General features: G+C 39.3%; 1 protein-coding gene across 4 annotated transcripts in view; it reads right to left on the bottom strand.

The window, feature by feature from the left end:
- Positions 1 to 17,419, bottom strand: part of akap9 (A kinase (PRKA) anchor protein 9) — a 69,436-nt gene that overhangs the window by 50,765 nt on the left and 1,252 nt on the right. For 3 of the 4 annotated variants that reach the window (XM_039605132.1, XM_039605135.1, XM_039605133.1), the window contains exons 2-4: positions 7,817 to 8,089; positions 1,580 to 1,624; positions 777 to 839 (exon numbers count right to left, since the gene is read on the bottom strand). In XM_039605132.1, the coding sequence (XP_039461066.1) occupies positions 777 to 839; positions 1,580 to 1,624; positions 7,817 to 8,089 (381 nt within the window). The remainder of the gene's footprint in view (positions 1 to 776; positions 840 to 1,579; positions 1,625 to 7,816; positions 8,090 to 17,419) is intronic. The other variant, XM_039605134.1, reaches the window with a different exon arrangement.

The following is a 17,419-nucleotide window of genomic DNA, read 5'->3' as shown; positions in this document are numbered from 1 at the left end:
AGTTTTCCAATCTTTTCTTTCACCAGTGAATACACAAAAGATACTCTTATTAAGTTTAGTTGAAGGTTTTTCTATTCGGGAAGAAGATTAGATTTTTCGGAAAACGCTGCACAAATTAAACTTCTTATGTATCACTCTAAGCCTTTAACTTTCCATCCCATATGAAGAGAGCAAAACTTTAATGATTCTATTTTATGTAAAAGGGTTGTAGCAAAGAAGAACAACATTCAACATTTAATCCCATAATTTGTCTTTGATTTGGTCTTTCATTTATCCTCAGTATTCTCCTGTAAGTCTTTTTGCACTTGAAACCACATTTCTGGTTTTGCTGTTTCACTGTCTCAGCTGTATTGATCAACAGCTCTCCGGTTTCTGTCTCCTCAGTTCGAACATCACCTCGGTGACTTAAAAGAAAACGGCTCTTTGTGTAACACCACCTGTGCTCTAATCTTCCACCGTATCTCAACTTCATTCTGCTCCGGCTTTCAAAGAATTCACGCCTAAGCTATGTCACAAACCTCTGTTCAGTCGGAAACATGTGAATCTTTTGGGCTTTCAAATTTGTCATTTATAACAGTAACAATTTCTTTTTCTTTTCCACATCTCCCTTTTCAAATACTTCACATACATACAGGTACGGCACATAACAAGTGTGGTTAGTGGGTTATAGGAAATATTACAGGAGATTAAAATATTTAGCAAACAGAGAGGTCCAGCAGCGAGTGTTAGCAAGGCCAAAGCAGAGCTGAAAGAACTGCTCGATCAGATTACTGTACCCAGATAAAATCCTTTGAAGACATCATTTGGTGCTCTGTGATCTCATCAAGGCATCCATTTACCTGTTAATTCACAAGGCTATCCGTCAAACATTAAGATCAGGGAAATGCAACGGAGGAGCTCATAATTTTAGAGTTTAATCTCTCCAAAATACCCTAAAATGTTTATTTAAAAGCAATAACTAAAGTCACATTTGAATTATACTCTAATTTGCTTTTTTTCCCCATCTAGTCAAACATAAAATCATCTTACAGACTCAGTCAACAGAGGCTGTTAATGATTTAAAATGTAGTGTTATTAAGCAACAAAAAACAAAACAAACAAACAAAAAAAAAAAAATACAGGTTTCGGTTATTGTCCAAGAAAGTGTACAGCAGCTGGCAAGGACACAGTATAAGAGGAGAAGAGATTTATCCACAAAGAATATTTCCTGAACCATTAAGTGGCTAAGAGGAACATAGACAACAAAGAGAACATCTCACTCTGTGTTACGATTTACAGTTTCTATTTTCACTGGAAACCAAAATAATATCCAAGAGACTCCAAGAAAATGATAAAATAAAATGACAAAATGTGGAACTGTAGCTAAGGCAGTTAATTAAAAAACAAGTGATCCTACATACGTGCTACAGGTGTGAGCCCTGTAACACAGCTACGTCAGCAGTTACATATACAGCCCAATACACAGCATGAACAAACCAAAAAAAAACCAAAACTTTGACTTATTAAATATAGAAAAGGGAAAAAAAGGAACATTTCTGTGACAAAGTGAGGATTTATATTTCAAGAAGTGTTGTCTCACCTCTGAGGAATAATCCTCTGCAGTGGTGGAAACTTCACTCTCTGGCTGCAACACAAAAAATGAATAAAACCAACATATTAGCCACATAAAACAAACGATTTCAATCACAACCATTCACTTCACTTTGTGAATTTATTTTAATCATTTTAATTCTTGCAAATTTTGTCCTGACATGAAAAACAGTTACATAAGTTACTGCAATTCCTGAAACTTTATTACTTTGTTTAGAATCCCAAAATGTTTAGCATTAGAATGAGTGTCTGCATACAGTGGCTTGCAAAAGTATTCGGCCCCCTTGAACTTTTCCACATTTTGTCACATTACAGCCACAAACATGAATCAATGTTATTGGAATTCCAGGTGAAAGACCAATACAAAGTGGTGCACACGTGAGAAGTGGAATGAAAATCATACATGATTCCAAACTTTTTTTACAAATAAATAACTGCAAAGTGGGGTGTGCGTAATTATTCAGCCCCCTGAGTCAATACTTTGTAGAACCACCTTTTGCTGCAATTACAGCTGCCAGTCTTTTAGGGTATGTCTCTACCAGCTTTGCACATCTACAGACTGAAAGTCTTGCCCATTCTGCTTTGCAAAGCAGCTCCAGCTCAGTCAGATTAGATGGACAGCGTTTGTGAACAGCAGTTTTCAGATCTTGCCACAGATTCTCGATTGGATTTAGATCTGGACTTTGACTGGGCCATTCTAACGCATGGATATGTTTTGTTTTAAACCATTCCATTGTTGCCCTGGCTTTATGTTTAGGGTCGTTGTCCTGGTGGAAGGTGAACCTCCGCCCCAGTCTCAAGTCTTTTGCAGACTCCAAGAGGTTTTCTTCCAAGATTGCCCTGTATTTGGCTCCATCCATCTTCCCATCAACTCTGACCAGCTTCCTGTCCCTGCTGAAGAGAAGCACCCCAGAGCATGATGCTGCCACCACCATATTTGACAGTGGGGATGGTGTGTTCAGAGTGATGTGCAGTGTTAGTTTTCCGCCACACATAGCGTTTTGCATTTTGGCCAAAAGTTCTATTTTGGTCTCATCTGACCAGAGCACCTTCTTCCACATGTTTGCTGTGTCCCCACATGGCTTGTGGCAAACTGCAAACGGGACTTCTTATGGTTTTCTGTTAACAATGGCTTTCTTCTTGCCACTCTTCCATAAAGGCCAACTTTGTGCAGTGCACGACTAATAGTTGTCCTATGGACAGATTCCCCCACCTGAGCTGTAGATCTCTGCAGCTCGTCCAGAGTCACCATGGGCCTCTTGGCTGCATTTCTGATCAGCGCTGTCCTTGTTCGGCCTGTGAGTTTAGGTGGACGGCCTTGTCTTGGTAGGTTTACAGTTGTGCCATACTCCTTCCATTTCTAAATGATGGCTTGAACAGTGCTCCGTGGGATGTTCAAGGCTTGGGAAATCTTTTTGGAGCCTAAGCCTGCTTTAAATTTCTCAATAACTTTATCCCTGACCTGTCTGGTGTGTTCTTTGGACTTCATGGTGTTGTTGCTCCCAATATTCTCTTAGACAACCTCTGAGGCCGTCACAGGGCAGTTGTGGAGCTGTTTTGCAAAGAAGAATGGGCAAGAATTCCAGTCTGTAGATGTGCAAAGCTGGTAGAGACATACCCTAAAAGACTGGCAGCTGTAATTGCAGCAAAAGGTGGTTCTACACAGTATTGACTCAGGGGGCTGAATAATTACGCACACCCCACTTTGCAGTTATTTATTTGTAAAAAATGTTTGGAATCATGTATGATTTTCGTTCCACTTCTCACGTGTACACCACTTTGTATTGGTCTTTCACCTGGAATTCCAATAACATTGATTCATGTTTGTGGCTGTAATGTGACGAAATGTGGAAAAGTTCAAGGGGGCCGAATACTTTTGCAAGCCACTGTATCTCCTATTTCTGTATGCACTCTGCATTCAAGCATGGGGCTGGGGTACTTCTGTTAGAGCTCTTTTCTCACTCCTGCAGTTTAATGAGCACCATTATTAAAATCTCTTCGTGGGTTCATTCCTGGGTCAGAAATTCAAACTGTACTAGGGCAGAGCAGAAGAAGAACTTGAACAACACCTCAGCTGTGTTTAGGGTAACGTGCACTCTTCATTTTGTGGAGAACAGAGCGGTCTACAACTTTTGAGGAGCAGAGACATGAAAATTACTTTCGTTTTTATTTTATAAAAAGATTAGAACTTGACAGTAAAGAGGAAATTACAGCCAACACAGGAACAGCAGCTCCTACCATCGACTCTCTGCAGGCATCTGTGGGAACAACATGCTAACACGAGCCTCCTCAGCCAGAGTGAGATTAAAGCTGAGAGTATGTCAGCCCCAACCGAGCAACCGGAGCTTGATTTTCAAAGCAGTGATGAGCAGTCAGGCTTGTTTCAATCTAACCTCGTTTCTACCCATACATGTTTCTACAGCAGAATCACTGCGGCTCTAATATTTTTCTGTACAATACTCTTAAACACTAAAAGGACAAAAAAGAAAAAAAAAAAAAACAAGGAAGGGATTTGTGCCATAGCTTAAAGTTTTTATTGTTAACAAGTAATTTTGTTACTGTGCATCTAAGGCCATGTTGTGAATTAATGCCAAAGTAATGTATTAAGCAGTGTAATAATAATAATAATTAAAAAAAAAACAAGTAACGTGTAATACATAACTAGATTTTTATGCACTCTTGTATCAAAATCTTCTGTGATTCGAGTCCATAACAAGCACCACTGTGTAGATTTTGCAGATCGTTGGTGGAAGACCTGCTGTGAATACTTTTGCACCTGTGATATGAGAGGGATCTCCTCCACTGTGTCATTTCGAACCTGCAAACTGAATTTCTTACTGGGAAAGAGAACCAAGTCTCATGGACCCAAATCTGGAAATTGAAGATTGCATTGTTTTACCCAAAAATGCCTGCAATTTCAATTCAGTGTGAGTAGGCACACACTGGCAACCTGGTGTTTGGCATTTTTAACATCTAGCACTAAATGTTTTCCCTCAGAAGCCTCAGGATATTACAACAGAAGTCTTCACTGACCCTGGGGGGCCCGTTCACAATAACTCTATGCTTCTTCTTTTCTGTCTCATCTTTCCCCTCAGCCCCAAACCTGTTGCAGCAGATGGCCCTGCCCCTCCCCAAGCCTGATTCTGCTGGACGTCTCTTCCTGCTGAAATGGATCTCCCTTTCTCATTATTGCCAAGTGCTGCTCATAGGGGACTTTTCTCTAATAGCATAGGATATTTGTGCCTTCTAGGATAAAGCGCTTTCTGAACTGATGCCATAAAAATGAAACTGAATAGAAAATTGAAGTGCAGGAAAAACAACAAGCATGCCAGTGTTTATGTTCCAGCCCTAAGTCACCATCCTCTTGGACACTGCGTATTTGCCTACAGAATCAAGCGCAGCAATTATCACTTCAGGTTAGTTTGTCACTTAATTAGAGGTTTGTGCAAATTACTCTGTTGAAATGGCCCATGTGCAAGAGAGAGGTCAAAACAAGGCACAGAGTCCTGGAAGTAGTGTCGAGGTGCACAGCCGGACAACCCTGAAGGAAAGATCAACCTCGTTTAAATCAGTTTTTTAGCTTTTTGTGTGTGGACTCATTAAACTGCCCCCTCGCATTCAAATCGATTGAAATTCCACACACAGACACGGTTAATATCACAGTTCTTTTGCTGCATGACAGTTTCTACAGATGCAAAGAGTATTATGCGAAGGTCTAAGAGGCACCAATTAGTCAACCCACTCATATTTGGGTTTAAAACTCTTTGAGATGCTTGACAGCGGAAAACACTGATGCTGTTGTGTTTCCAAGCAACCCTTCCTTTCCACCACAGGCCCCATAAGCAGTTAGTCTGGGAAAAGGAAAAAATGTGAGACAGAATAAAAAAAAAGAAAAAGAAAAAACAAACAACCATTTGTTCATTTTACTTTAAGCGACTCAATAATTTATCATCAAAATAACTCCCAGAATCCCCTCAGTATCATTCAGACTCTTAAAATTCATGTTTCGTTTGTTGTTGATGTGTAGCAGTGCCTGTCTAGGCAGGAGTTAATTAGTTTATCTGGGTCTTTTGTAATGGAGAGAGATATTTGTTGCTCCCAAGGTAAAGAAATGTGGATGAAACACGGAGGCATTCAGCCAACCTTAAGGTCTGCTGAAAAGTGCTGCAAGGCCACAGGAACTGGTCGCACAGACCGTCACTTCTCAATCTGTTTAAAAGGCAATTGTCTGTTTCCATGGCAACCCTGTATTTTGTGGGCATGTACTGCATGAAATGTGCAGAGGGTTCAGGGAAAGAGTGGCTGTTAAAAGAAACTGAGAGGGCTCGAATACAAAAAAAACCCGTCTAAGAACCCTCAGGTCCACATATTTTAAAAAACTGCTTTAGATCGATTTTCTACAGAACGGTGGATGAATATTTATTTTTCAGGACTGTTGAGACTCGATTTTAATAAAATATAGGAATTCAGTGCAGGTTGAAAGGTTATGTAAGCTTGTAATGTTTACACCAAAAGAAAATCGGGCTTGGAAGTGTGCAAAAATATTTTATTTTTTTGAATATGATATTAACTATTTAGAAAGCATGGCATGCTTGATTAAATTATCTGTCATTCACCTAAGTAACTAAGATATTGTAAAAATATCAGACACCATCAAAAACAGCTTTAAAACAGCACTAACACTGAAGAGGAACTGCAGTCATGCTCATACTGTGTCTATTCCACAGAAAAAAAAAATCATGCAAGCAATACATCATCTACTTCCAGTTTATAGTAAATATATTGATACTGGCGTACACATGCAGTTAATTGCCAGAAAAGTGATTTAAATGTGGCACAGTTGTTGGCACCAGACAGGCTGGTCTGGGAATTTCAGAAAGACCACACTGGGTACCACTCCCATCAGCTGAGAACAGGAAACTGAGGCCAAAATTGCTGCGAAATTTAGATTGAAGGGTCAGAATTTGGCCTGAAGAACAAGTAAGCATGGATCCAGTTCAGGTGGTGTAATGGTGTGAGGGATCTTATCTTGTATCGCAACACCAAATGACCATCATGTAAACACCAAAGTCTACATGAGTATTCCTGCTGACCATGTCCATTCTTTTATGACTACAGTGTTCTTATATTAATTTAATATATGATTTTTAAAATGTTTAGAAATGTTAAAGTGTTTGTTTTTGCTTCATGTTTATATAACCTTATGAAAACTTTTACCATCAGTATCAATTAGACCTTCCAAATTCAAATTTTTTCAGGTCAGAATATGTTAAATATTAAAGGACAATGTAAAGATTTTCAAGCTGGGCCTTTAGCTCTGAGTTGGAGTCATAGCAGAGTTGTCAGGACATCAAGCCTTGGCTGGGGCTTCAAACAGCCAGGCAAACTGGCAGGACAAGTATAGAGTCAAAACTAGAAGCAGCTCAATATGAACTTTTGGGCAGATAGACCACCTAAGCATGGTGCGTCCTCTAAGTTAGAGGTATATACTTGGTCATGGTCTTTGTTGAACGTCTCCATAATTAGATGCTTTGTAAGAACTGTATGTGCTTTGGCAAATTACTAAGAATCAGTTCTGCCAAACAAAAAGAGTTGTAACTCTCCCTGCATTTATTAACTTTTTTTTTAAAATCCTGAAATTCCGACATCAGCGCCCTGTGCTCTGGTTGTCATGACAGCTAAGGTGGGCTCATTAGGCTCAAGGGAGCAACGGCCACAACCATCTCCCCCCCCTCCCCACACAGCGCTTTCATCATTACACTGCCTTTTCTGTGAGCTTTTACAAGTGCTTGTTATGAATAAAAAATTAAAGCCATTAAATGGTCTTTAAACATTTCAGGAGTGTCTGAGTGAGGAGATGCACAAGGAGTGTGCTTTCTAAAGAATGCTAATGTGTTTAAAAAAAAAAAAAAAAAAAAAAGACTATAGACGAGCCGCTAATAGATTGTGCAAAAAAAAATTCAATATGCCCCTGAAAGGCTTAATTTAGAGACTGATTAGAAACTCTGATTATAAGTGTTGCTGGAGACACAGTTCAGGGCAACATTATCTACTCATTCCACTAAATCAGACCTAAATCACAAGTTTGATATCTAAAAGGAAATTAATACATAACATTAGAATTGTACTCAGGATGTGGCAACTTAAAAATAATCAGAGTCTTCACTGAGATCTTATGAGTATATTTGCGTGACAGTTTAGAAAAGGCAATAAAACAAGCATCTACCTCTATGTTGTACGTCTGGTCATGCCTGACAGTCTCTCCACTCCTGAGCGTCTTGGTGAAGGTAAACTCCGTGGTGTGTGGGTCTCTATTTCTTTCTTGTGATCCATCTTGTCCTCCACCTGTGACCTCCTCTCCTCCCACAGACTGATTCAGTTCGACCTCAACCCTTCCCTGTGAATCCCCCTCCGAGTCCTCGCCTGGCTTCTTTTTCTTCTTCTTTTTCTGTTTCTTCTGGGAGTCGGCGTGAGCTTTTCTCTGGCGGTACTCAGCCAACTGGGGGCATAGAAAAAGGAAAACGTTTAGCGTTAAACATAAAAATTTCTCCTTCAAGTTGGTCCTTGAAAGTGAAAAAGAATTATAACACAAAACAGCTATTTAACAGTGTAATTCACGTTTAAAGTTGTAGCTTCCAGTCAGAGCTTTGTTTATCTGACACACATGTTCACACATTACATCATAAACCACCTGCCTCACCGTAGCTATTAGCACCTCTAACTCAATGCTTCTGAAAATTTAAATTATGTATGAACCTACTCTGAGCCGACATAGTTTAGTGAAACTCAAGCGAAACATTTGTTTGCCCCAAGCGTGCGATCTTGTTTCTCTGAGTGAATCCTCCCTCCCTGTCTCCATATGACTCGGCACATGCCTCTTGCTATGCCAGGTGCTAATCCTCACTGAAGGGATTTTTAAACTATGTCAATGATTACTGTGAACAGCCAGCAACTTGTTACGCTGTCTTCACAACATGTTTCCATGTATTTATCTGAAACAAACTCACAGCCTCTGGGTTCCTGAAAAGTGACTTTAAATCCATTTCTAAATCAATACGAGTGCAAACGCCTATCGCCACATTGATCTGTTTAATAAGATGAAACGTGTGCTAAATTTTCCTATCCTCTACTCTTTCTACGCATCGTGCTGATCGGCCTCTCCTGGTCACTATCCTATCACTCCACAGAGAAACAAGAGCTTTAAATTACAAACTTCTTTAAATGTGTCTTATTTAAACAAAACATTTTGTAATGACTTAAAAAAATGTCAATAAGATACATAAATCAATTAATTCACACATTTCAGAATCACATCTGCTATGAAATTTTTAAAACTGTAAAATACTTTGTGAACAATTTCTGTAACAAACCTACTAATTAAATAATCCAAACAGATATTTTTAGGACAACAAAAAAACCAAACAAAAACATGCTTGCACTACAACAACACTTACTGTTCACACACAATCTTTATTTCTCACTTACAAATAAAAATATATTCTCCTTGATCATGTAAATATGATCCGAATTAAACAGCCTGAACAGTTGATACTGCTGAAATTTATTATTCTGGTGACAGCAAAAAAGTGGCAGAGTGAGCAAAGCAGGGAGTACACCAGCAGCAGTACACCACTGCTGACGTACAGACAGCCTGCTCACCTGAGAAATGCCCCTGCACCTTACGACAGATGTCACAGCTGTGAGCAACATGCTCTTCCAGATGGTCAAAGTGACTTGGATAAAAAAAGCAGGGCTTCACTTTGAGTAATCAACACATGCTGACAGGTAACAATGAAGAAAATAATGAAATGTTAAAAATGACCTAGATTCTACATCAGCCTTACAAAGCAGGGCTACTCGGTGATTTATGTAATTATTTTGGTCATTATTGAAATCATGAGAATTACTCATAGACTTTGGGGAAATAGTAGATGTTTAAAATATTTAGAGGGAAAAGAAACTTTGATATCTTTGAAGTTATGGGGCGTAAAGGAAAGACAAAACAAGAGAATTTAAATAAAAATTCAGTTAGTTGCATTTCCCCAGTTTAAAATATCACAGGTCACTGGTGAGACACAGTGATCAATATCATCAAAATGACACCTCATTGCAGCCATGATATTTCTCGAATATTTCTCAAATTATGTTGGCATTTATTCTTTGGCGAGGGGAGTCTTTTGTTTTCCTTTTAGGACAATTGGGAGGATCAGTTAGGTCATGATTTGCACATGTGGATCACAAACCTAAATCCACATAAAGAGACCCCAAGGACTATTTTTTCGCTGATTTAAACCCATTTCTGTGCTTCATCAGGGGACAAGCAGTATAAATCAGGCATGTGTATTACACTGTATGACTGGGTACCATGTCAAGATATTGATACACATTTACACAAACACTAAAAATGAGGTTGATGTTTATACTTCATAGCAAAAGTGTTACATAGATTGTCATGAAAAGTTGATCTAAAAGCATTTTTCCATGCAAACATGAAGAGAACATGCAACTCCACACAGAAAGACTCTGGCCTGATGATGGAATTGAACTCAAGACTTTCTTGCTGTGAGGTAACAGTGCTAACCACTGAGCCACTGTGCTGCTCCCACAGTTCAAAGGCATGCAGTTAGTGGGGTCTGGTGATTTCTAAATTGCCAATAGGTGGTGAACGTGAGTGTAAATGGTTGCCTATCTATCTGTGTTAGCCCTGCGACAGCTTGGCGACCTGTCCAGGGTGTACCCCGCCTCTCGACCTCTAGTAGGATAGGCTCCAGCTTCCCCACAACCCAGATAATGATAAGCAGAAGAGAACAGATGAATGGATGTATTAAAAACAAAGTAGTAAAAAAGAAAAAAAGATGAAAGGTTAAATGGATAAATAGTAATAATTCTTATAAAAAGAAATGCTTCTTTCACAGAAGCCATGTGTGTAGATGTAGAATCAAAAGCAAACAAAGTTAATAACATAATATAACAAAGGGACATAAAAAGTAAAATGTACTGAGGGTGTTCGTCCATTAGTGTCTCTGTAATCCTGCACGCAAGCGCGTGTGCACGAATGGTGAAGTACACTTTAGAGTACAGTACAGTCGACCGCTCAGCCTTAGACCTGCATCAGCGGTTTTATGCACCCCACTCCTGTAGCAGCAGCTTAAAGTTGGCATGTAAGTGGGCACTTTGTGACTGCTCATTTGGTGATACTGCACAAAAGGTCAGAGGCTGACACAGAGCCGAGAGTGGGTGTTGTCTTCATGTTCCCCACCTACAATAAATAGCTTAAAAGCTCAAAGGGCTCTTGATCTCTGCCTCTGCACCTCCACGCATGACCCACATCTTGTCCAAGCATACACGCAAGCTTTATATACCAGAGGACACAGAATGAAATATGAATGAATGCCACTCATACAGTATGGGAGCTATCCTACTTCAGAGAAACACAAGGTGATTTCTGCTGGCAGGTTTGCTGTACATGAGCACTATCACACATGAGTCCAGGGAACCACCGGCCTTTCACTGAGCTCATAGCAAGCTGCCCTATTTGGCTGAGTAGAGCAGAGCAATGGCTGAGCATACGGAGAAGTGAAGCCTACGTCGCTCTAATACCATCTGGGAAAGCAGAAATTACGTAGGTGTATCACCATCTGCTGTCAGAAAACATTTACACAGGCACGTTTTTTATATGTATATATATATATATATATATATATATATATATATATATATATCTGATAGTAAATAGTGGATAATGTCAGGTTCAGTTGTTTTTCAAGGCGGTGTTTTTAAAGCTATTCTTTATTCTTCGACTCCTTTAGTAAAGTAGCTTTGTATGATTAACAGTGTGAAATAATCCTTATTAGTCTTATATTAGACAGTTCATTCTGTCTGTTCCCTTCTCTTTAAGGTCCCCTGTTAAGTCAAAGTTTCCCTATTGACTTCTTTTCCCAAACAAGATGTTCTAACAGCAAACTCCAAACACCTGAAAAAAAAACATATCAGGAATATCCCCGATGACGTCTTACTGACATCATAAAGAGCCAACAGCAGGAAAAGCTGTGTGAATCCAAGCATTTAAATGGAATTACTTGTGCATATGCTGAGCTCATCTGAAACTAACCATGTTTAATATGAGCATCCATCATTAGAATGGTATATATACACTTAACAAAACATAATAATGGTTCATCTTTGTCATCATGTGCCAAAATGATCATATTTAGGATATTTTTTAAATTACTAAAATGGACTGATCACTGTAGCTCTAGTACTTACACTCACCCCAGTCAACACCCATGAGTGGAAAAATGTTGGACTATACACCACCAACAAAGATCAATGATAAACACAGCATAATGAAGCTTAATTACCACCTTTTTGATAACTTCCACCAAAAGTGAAAAAGTCAAAGCTGGTTTAAAGTCCTGGATTGGGTCCGCTTTTACCTTCGGAAGTGCTTTAATTCTTTACACACAGATTAAACAAGGTGCTGGAAACTTTTCTCAGAGATTTTAGTCCACGCTGACATGATGGCATCACACCGTTTTTGCAGAATTTCCTATTCAAGCACATCCAAAAGGTGAATAGATCGATATCTGGTAACTGTTGATGCCATTTGAGTACAATAAGGATTTGAGATTTGTGACATGAAAGATTCACTGTGACCATAAAGAGATGGACATGGTGACCAACAATACTCAGGAAGGCTGCCACATTTAAACATTGCTCCTCTTAATACCAACTGAGCAAACTGTGCCAAGAAAATATCCCCCACACCATTACAGCAACACCACCACACCAAGCAGCATGGATCCATGCTTTCATGTTGTTTATGCCAAATTCTGGTCTGGCACATCACAGCAGAAACTGATACTAACAAAGTGGCTGCAGAGTGTATTTTTCAGGGATGCCTAGTAAAATGGTACATCAGTATATAACTGAAAAGCCTTGCAAAGTTCACAACTGACAAATCCTAGTAACTGTTTAGTGTCTCTTAACTGACGCTGTATAAAAGTCATTGGTTTCTCAGACACTGAAAGCTCCAGCTCTATAATGACTGCACACAAATGTTTGACTTATTGTCACCAAGTGAAAAATTAGCTTAGTTAATGTGATGCTTACAAATGACTAATACAATAACAGTGTGTCAGACTTAAATACCTAAATGGACTTCTATGGTTTCAGGTCAGTCAGACACACTGCTAAAAGAATTCACAACATCCCTAAAAACAGCACTCCACTGTACCCCAGAGAGGAAGCTCACAGCTCCTCACGTCATGTGCCAATGAGAGAGCCAGCAGCACAGTGTTAGTCAACACTGTGCTACTTCAGGGCGTAAATCCTCTGCACACATTCGTAGCTACTGCTAAGCTGAATGCACACATTTGACTTCAGGTTGAAATAAAACCCAACAGTAACTGAACCTGCTCTGCGTCACCTGGTTTATCACCCCTTATCCAGCTGGTGCTACATCTGTGAAATGTAAAAGGGGTTTTAAACACAGCAGTCCAATGGCCACAACACATGTAACACATAGGACATGACACAGGTTGAAAACTGTACTCAGGTCTCTTCCAGCACTGTTTTAAGCAGTGTCCTTTCAGTGGTTTATCCTGTGACAACACGTGTACCTACTGTATTGTCTGTGAACAGTTTGCTAACCATGGTAACAAGAGCGAATCAAAGGCACAGTGTGAGGCAATTCAATGCCAGCGGCAACATACACACCTCCTCCTGCTCACTTTCAAAGGACTTCGCTTTTTTTTCCCCCTTTTGAAACACTGTTGGTCCAGAAATACAACAGAAAATAAAAAAAAATGTGACAGGCTGTCAATTTAATTTGCAGGTATTATTTATCAGCTATGCATTATTTTAATAGCTCTACATGTCTTTACCTTTTAAAAACAAGAGTTAGGCCAGAATGACTGAGGTATCCTTCAGCTCTTCTAACGACTGCTGCAAAGTCCCCCACCCCAGAAACAGCTCAGTGCAGAAAGCAACACAGAAATGCTGTAAGCAAACACCAAAACTCAAACAAGATAAACCAGAGACCAGTGGAGTGCACGCAATTATTTTGCTGGAAAAGCAAGCTCTGAAAAATAATAATCAAATCTTTCTACCCTGAACTGGTGCTTCTTCACTCTAAAAAAAAAAGAAAAGAAAAGAAAAGCATGGTATCAACCATTTTTCTACAATTATCAAAAATCAAGCTTAGCAGCTCAAAGTATATGCTGGATCAGCTGGAATGTATGATGCCATGCAGGATGATATCCTGAAGCATTATTGCATGTCATGTCTTTACCCTCACTAAATCTCAGATTCACTATACTGCACTGCAAGTGTCATTTATAAATATGTTTTTTTCTGCAGTTTTATTCATTTGTAGTAGAATTTTTATATATATAAAATATTTTTTCTTCATCAAATTGCTTTTATTGTCATTCTGTAAATACAATTAGAGATGGACACATGAGACACTGACAGGAAAATACAAACTTGGCACTTTTGGCATATTGTTTGGTCCTTTGAATCCAGTCTGGCGCCTTTCTGTGTGGAGTTTATATGTTCTGCCTTTGCTTGTGCGGGCTCTATCAGGCTTCCTACTACAGTTCAAAGTCATGCATGGGGTTAGGTTAACTGGCCATAGGTGTGAATGTGAGAGTGAATGGTTTCCTGTCTCTGTGTTAGCCCAACAACAGACTGGCAACCTATCCAGTGTGTACCCTTCCCATCCCCCTACAGCAGCTGAGATGAGCCCCAGTGGCCCCCTATGACCCTGAAACGGATAAGTGAAAGAAAACAGATAAATGAATGAATGAGTGGGTGTGCAACCAACAATCTGAAGCAACTGTGTGACGCTATCATATCAATATGGACTATAATCTCTCTGCCATCAAGAATTAAGACAATAAATACATTAGTTATTAATTGTTGTGCGCAACTGCAGCTTCATATTGCTTCCTGCTTCCAGTGCAAGATTGCCATACCTATTTTACATTGCAAGCCACATACAGCCCACTTTAATCTTATGTGGAAGTACCATTGAAACTCCCCATTTTTATACATTTAATCAAAAACATATCTTAATATAAGAAAAAGAACTGACATTTTAATAGCGCTTCTAGGTTTTTATATATCATAAAGAAACACCTCTGTAGTAAATGAAAGAAATCTGTCAGCATGAGTCTTTTTACTTCTTACAATTTAAGCCCAATGTGTGAAATACAGAAATCTATAATTTAATTATTTTGGTGTAATATAAATGGCCACAGGGGAGGTCTTTATCAGTAGGAAAAGCTGTAAAACTTGCGAAAACACAGTTAAAAGTCCAAAATGCATTTCTATTTTTGAAAGCTGTCCAATGGGCCAGAATATAGTCTACTTCTGGCCAATTCTGGCCTCCGAGCCGTATATTTGGCACACCTGTTATAGTGTTTTTCTAGAAGATGCTCATTGCATCAAGCAAGATGAAATCCCCTCAGAAAGTGTCTAAAAGCCACAATGAAAATTAAAATTAGTCATCATCCAGGCTGTTGCCAATTTAACCTGTGCAGCTGCTACACCATCATCTTCAACTAATCACCTGACAATCCCTTCTGAAGCAGTGCAGCCTGATACAATGCGAGTTTTCAAAGCATTTAGTATTTTGTCAAGCATTAGAAACACTAAATACTGCACCCTAAAAATCAAACTTTACAGTACAAGCTAAGGCAAATAATAAGATAAAGTAAAGTTGATCATACTCCATTCATAACACGGGGCAATGCAGGGCACCCCTGTGATTAGTCGCCTGAAGGATTAACTATTCAGGCCTCAGTTAAGTAGCTCAACTTGTATCTTTGCTGTCCTCAAAACATGCAACACTGCCTGGCATGGGTGGTGGTGACACTGAGCTTTAAGGCCATTTGAATGCTGAGAAATTAAAATGATCCTTTACACGTAGTTCAGCATTTGGTCTCTCCAGGGCTGAAAAAACACATTATGTAAACCTTCTAAAAAATATCGGATGCATAAAATGTTTTAACATAGTATTATTGCTTTTTGATTTGTGGATAATCATCAGTATTCATCTGTCAAAAGCACAAACAAATCAGTGATTCTTCATTCTGCAGAAAGAGCCTGAGGTTGCACAGCTGCACAGTTGAGACATATCGGAGAAGCAGACAAACAAATACACATAGAATCCTTTATGAATTATGAGCATCCCCTGAGCCAAATTAAACACCACCATAGTGGCTGCCCCCTGAGCCAATCAGTATAAATCTGAGCCTGCTCAAACAGCAAATATACTGACGCAGGTTATTCCCTGATGTTTCATTAAAAATCAGCTCTGTTCAACGTACTACTGATCCCAACGACCAGGGTGACAAACAACATGAAAAAGGTACTTTCATTCAGTGGAAACGCACACCTCTGTAAGCATAAAAAAGAAGATAAGCTTCAATCTTAATTGGAGGGAAACAAACAAAGAAACTCTTCATCTGACAGATATATACAGACAGAAAATTTACCCACAACTACAAAGTGACATGAGAGGTGACGTTTGGATCTGAAAATTGTGAGGGATTTAGAGAAAGCAAGTGTAGGAACAGGTGCCATATCTGAGTTCATGAGTTTCTTTGACCCAACAGAAAATCTGACACCACCCTGAGTACATTAGTGCAGTCAGTGCTGAGTGTTTTTCATACAGGGAGCCTAAGAAGATGCTACTCATGTAACTGAAGAACTGAGTGAAAGTCTTGAATGAATAAATCCAGAATGCCAGTAACACGCTTGTCAGTGTGCTCCATTTTGTAGGCAAACATGAACAAAGCATCTGCACACAACAGCCTGAAACAAAAGCCTGGCAACACTGGCCCACAATATTCACTTTGCTTATTGTCTGGTGTGACTCAATAGGCACTCGCCTGCTACGAGCTACACAATAGATGACAGACAGTTTACCCTTCACTCAGATATCAACATCAACTTTTCCTTCACCTGATTTCAGAAATGCATCTTTGAAGTCGTTCTTGTTAAGATTTATTACTAAAAATCCTATTTTTCAGGAGGAAATGCATGACAAAACGAATATTTTTTTATAAAGTGAGGAAGCCAGAAGACAATGCAAACACTCCCCATAGCTTATAGACTGACTCAGCCCTGGAAGTCCCTGTTAAACATTATGTCATGAGATTTCTTCACTGCGTGAGGACATTGTGATTTGGCACTGTGTGAAAGAAACCAGCCTGCACCACAGAGGGGCCTTTTTATAAACCAAAATACCAAAGTCATAACCCGGGAGACGGTCTCCCCTGCAGTGCAAAAACCAGAGAGCTCAAGCAATTTAAAAACCAGCATGCTGAATGTTTCTCTGCAGCATCTGGATGGAAAGAGGCTGGATTTCCCTTTGTGAGACTGCCTGATTTAAGCAGTTTTGACACTTTCTGACTCGACAATTTAGTTCGTAGAGACTCATTCTCATTAGGGCCCTCCTAGAGTAAAAGAGAAGACGTAATCAAACCTCAGGATCCCATTTCCCACAGTAGAAAGAAAACAAAAAATAAATAGATATATAAACACATTACCTATGTACAAAGATTGCAGATACAATCTCTTTACAAGATTTTGTAAGTTTGTGCTGCACGGTAATATTTTTAGAAATACACAAGTGCTTCACTTTATAAACATTTGGTCTCAATCTAATGGCTCAGGCTGATGTTTCTGTCTTAAAATTTGCAACTTAAAATAACTCCAGTCAAATAAGTAACGACACTCCTCCCAAAGCTTTCCACAGCTTCAACATCCATAACAACTGGCATACACCATGAAATCTAACACTGGACCCACATCTGAACCT

The sequence above is a fragment of the Oreochromis aureus genome, linkage group 22 (genome assembly GCF_013358895.1).
Source record: "Oreochromis aureus strain Israel breed Guangdong linkage group 22, ZZ_aureus, whole genome shotgun sequence".
Lineage (NCBI taxonomy): Eukaryota > Metazoa > Chordata > Actinopteri > Cichliformes > Cichlidae > Oreochromis > Oreochromis aureus.
This window is presented reverse-complemented; position numbering and strand designations above follow the sequence as displayed.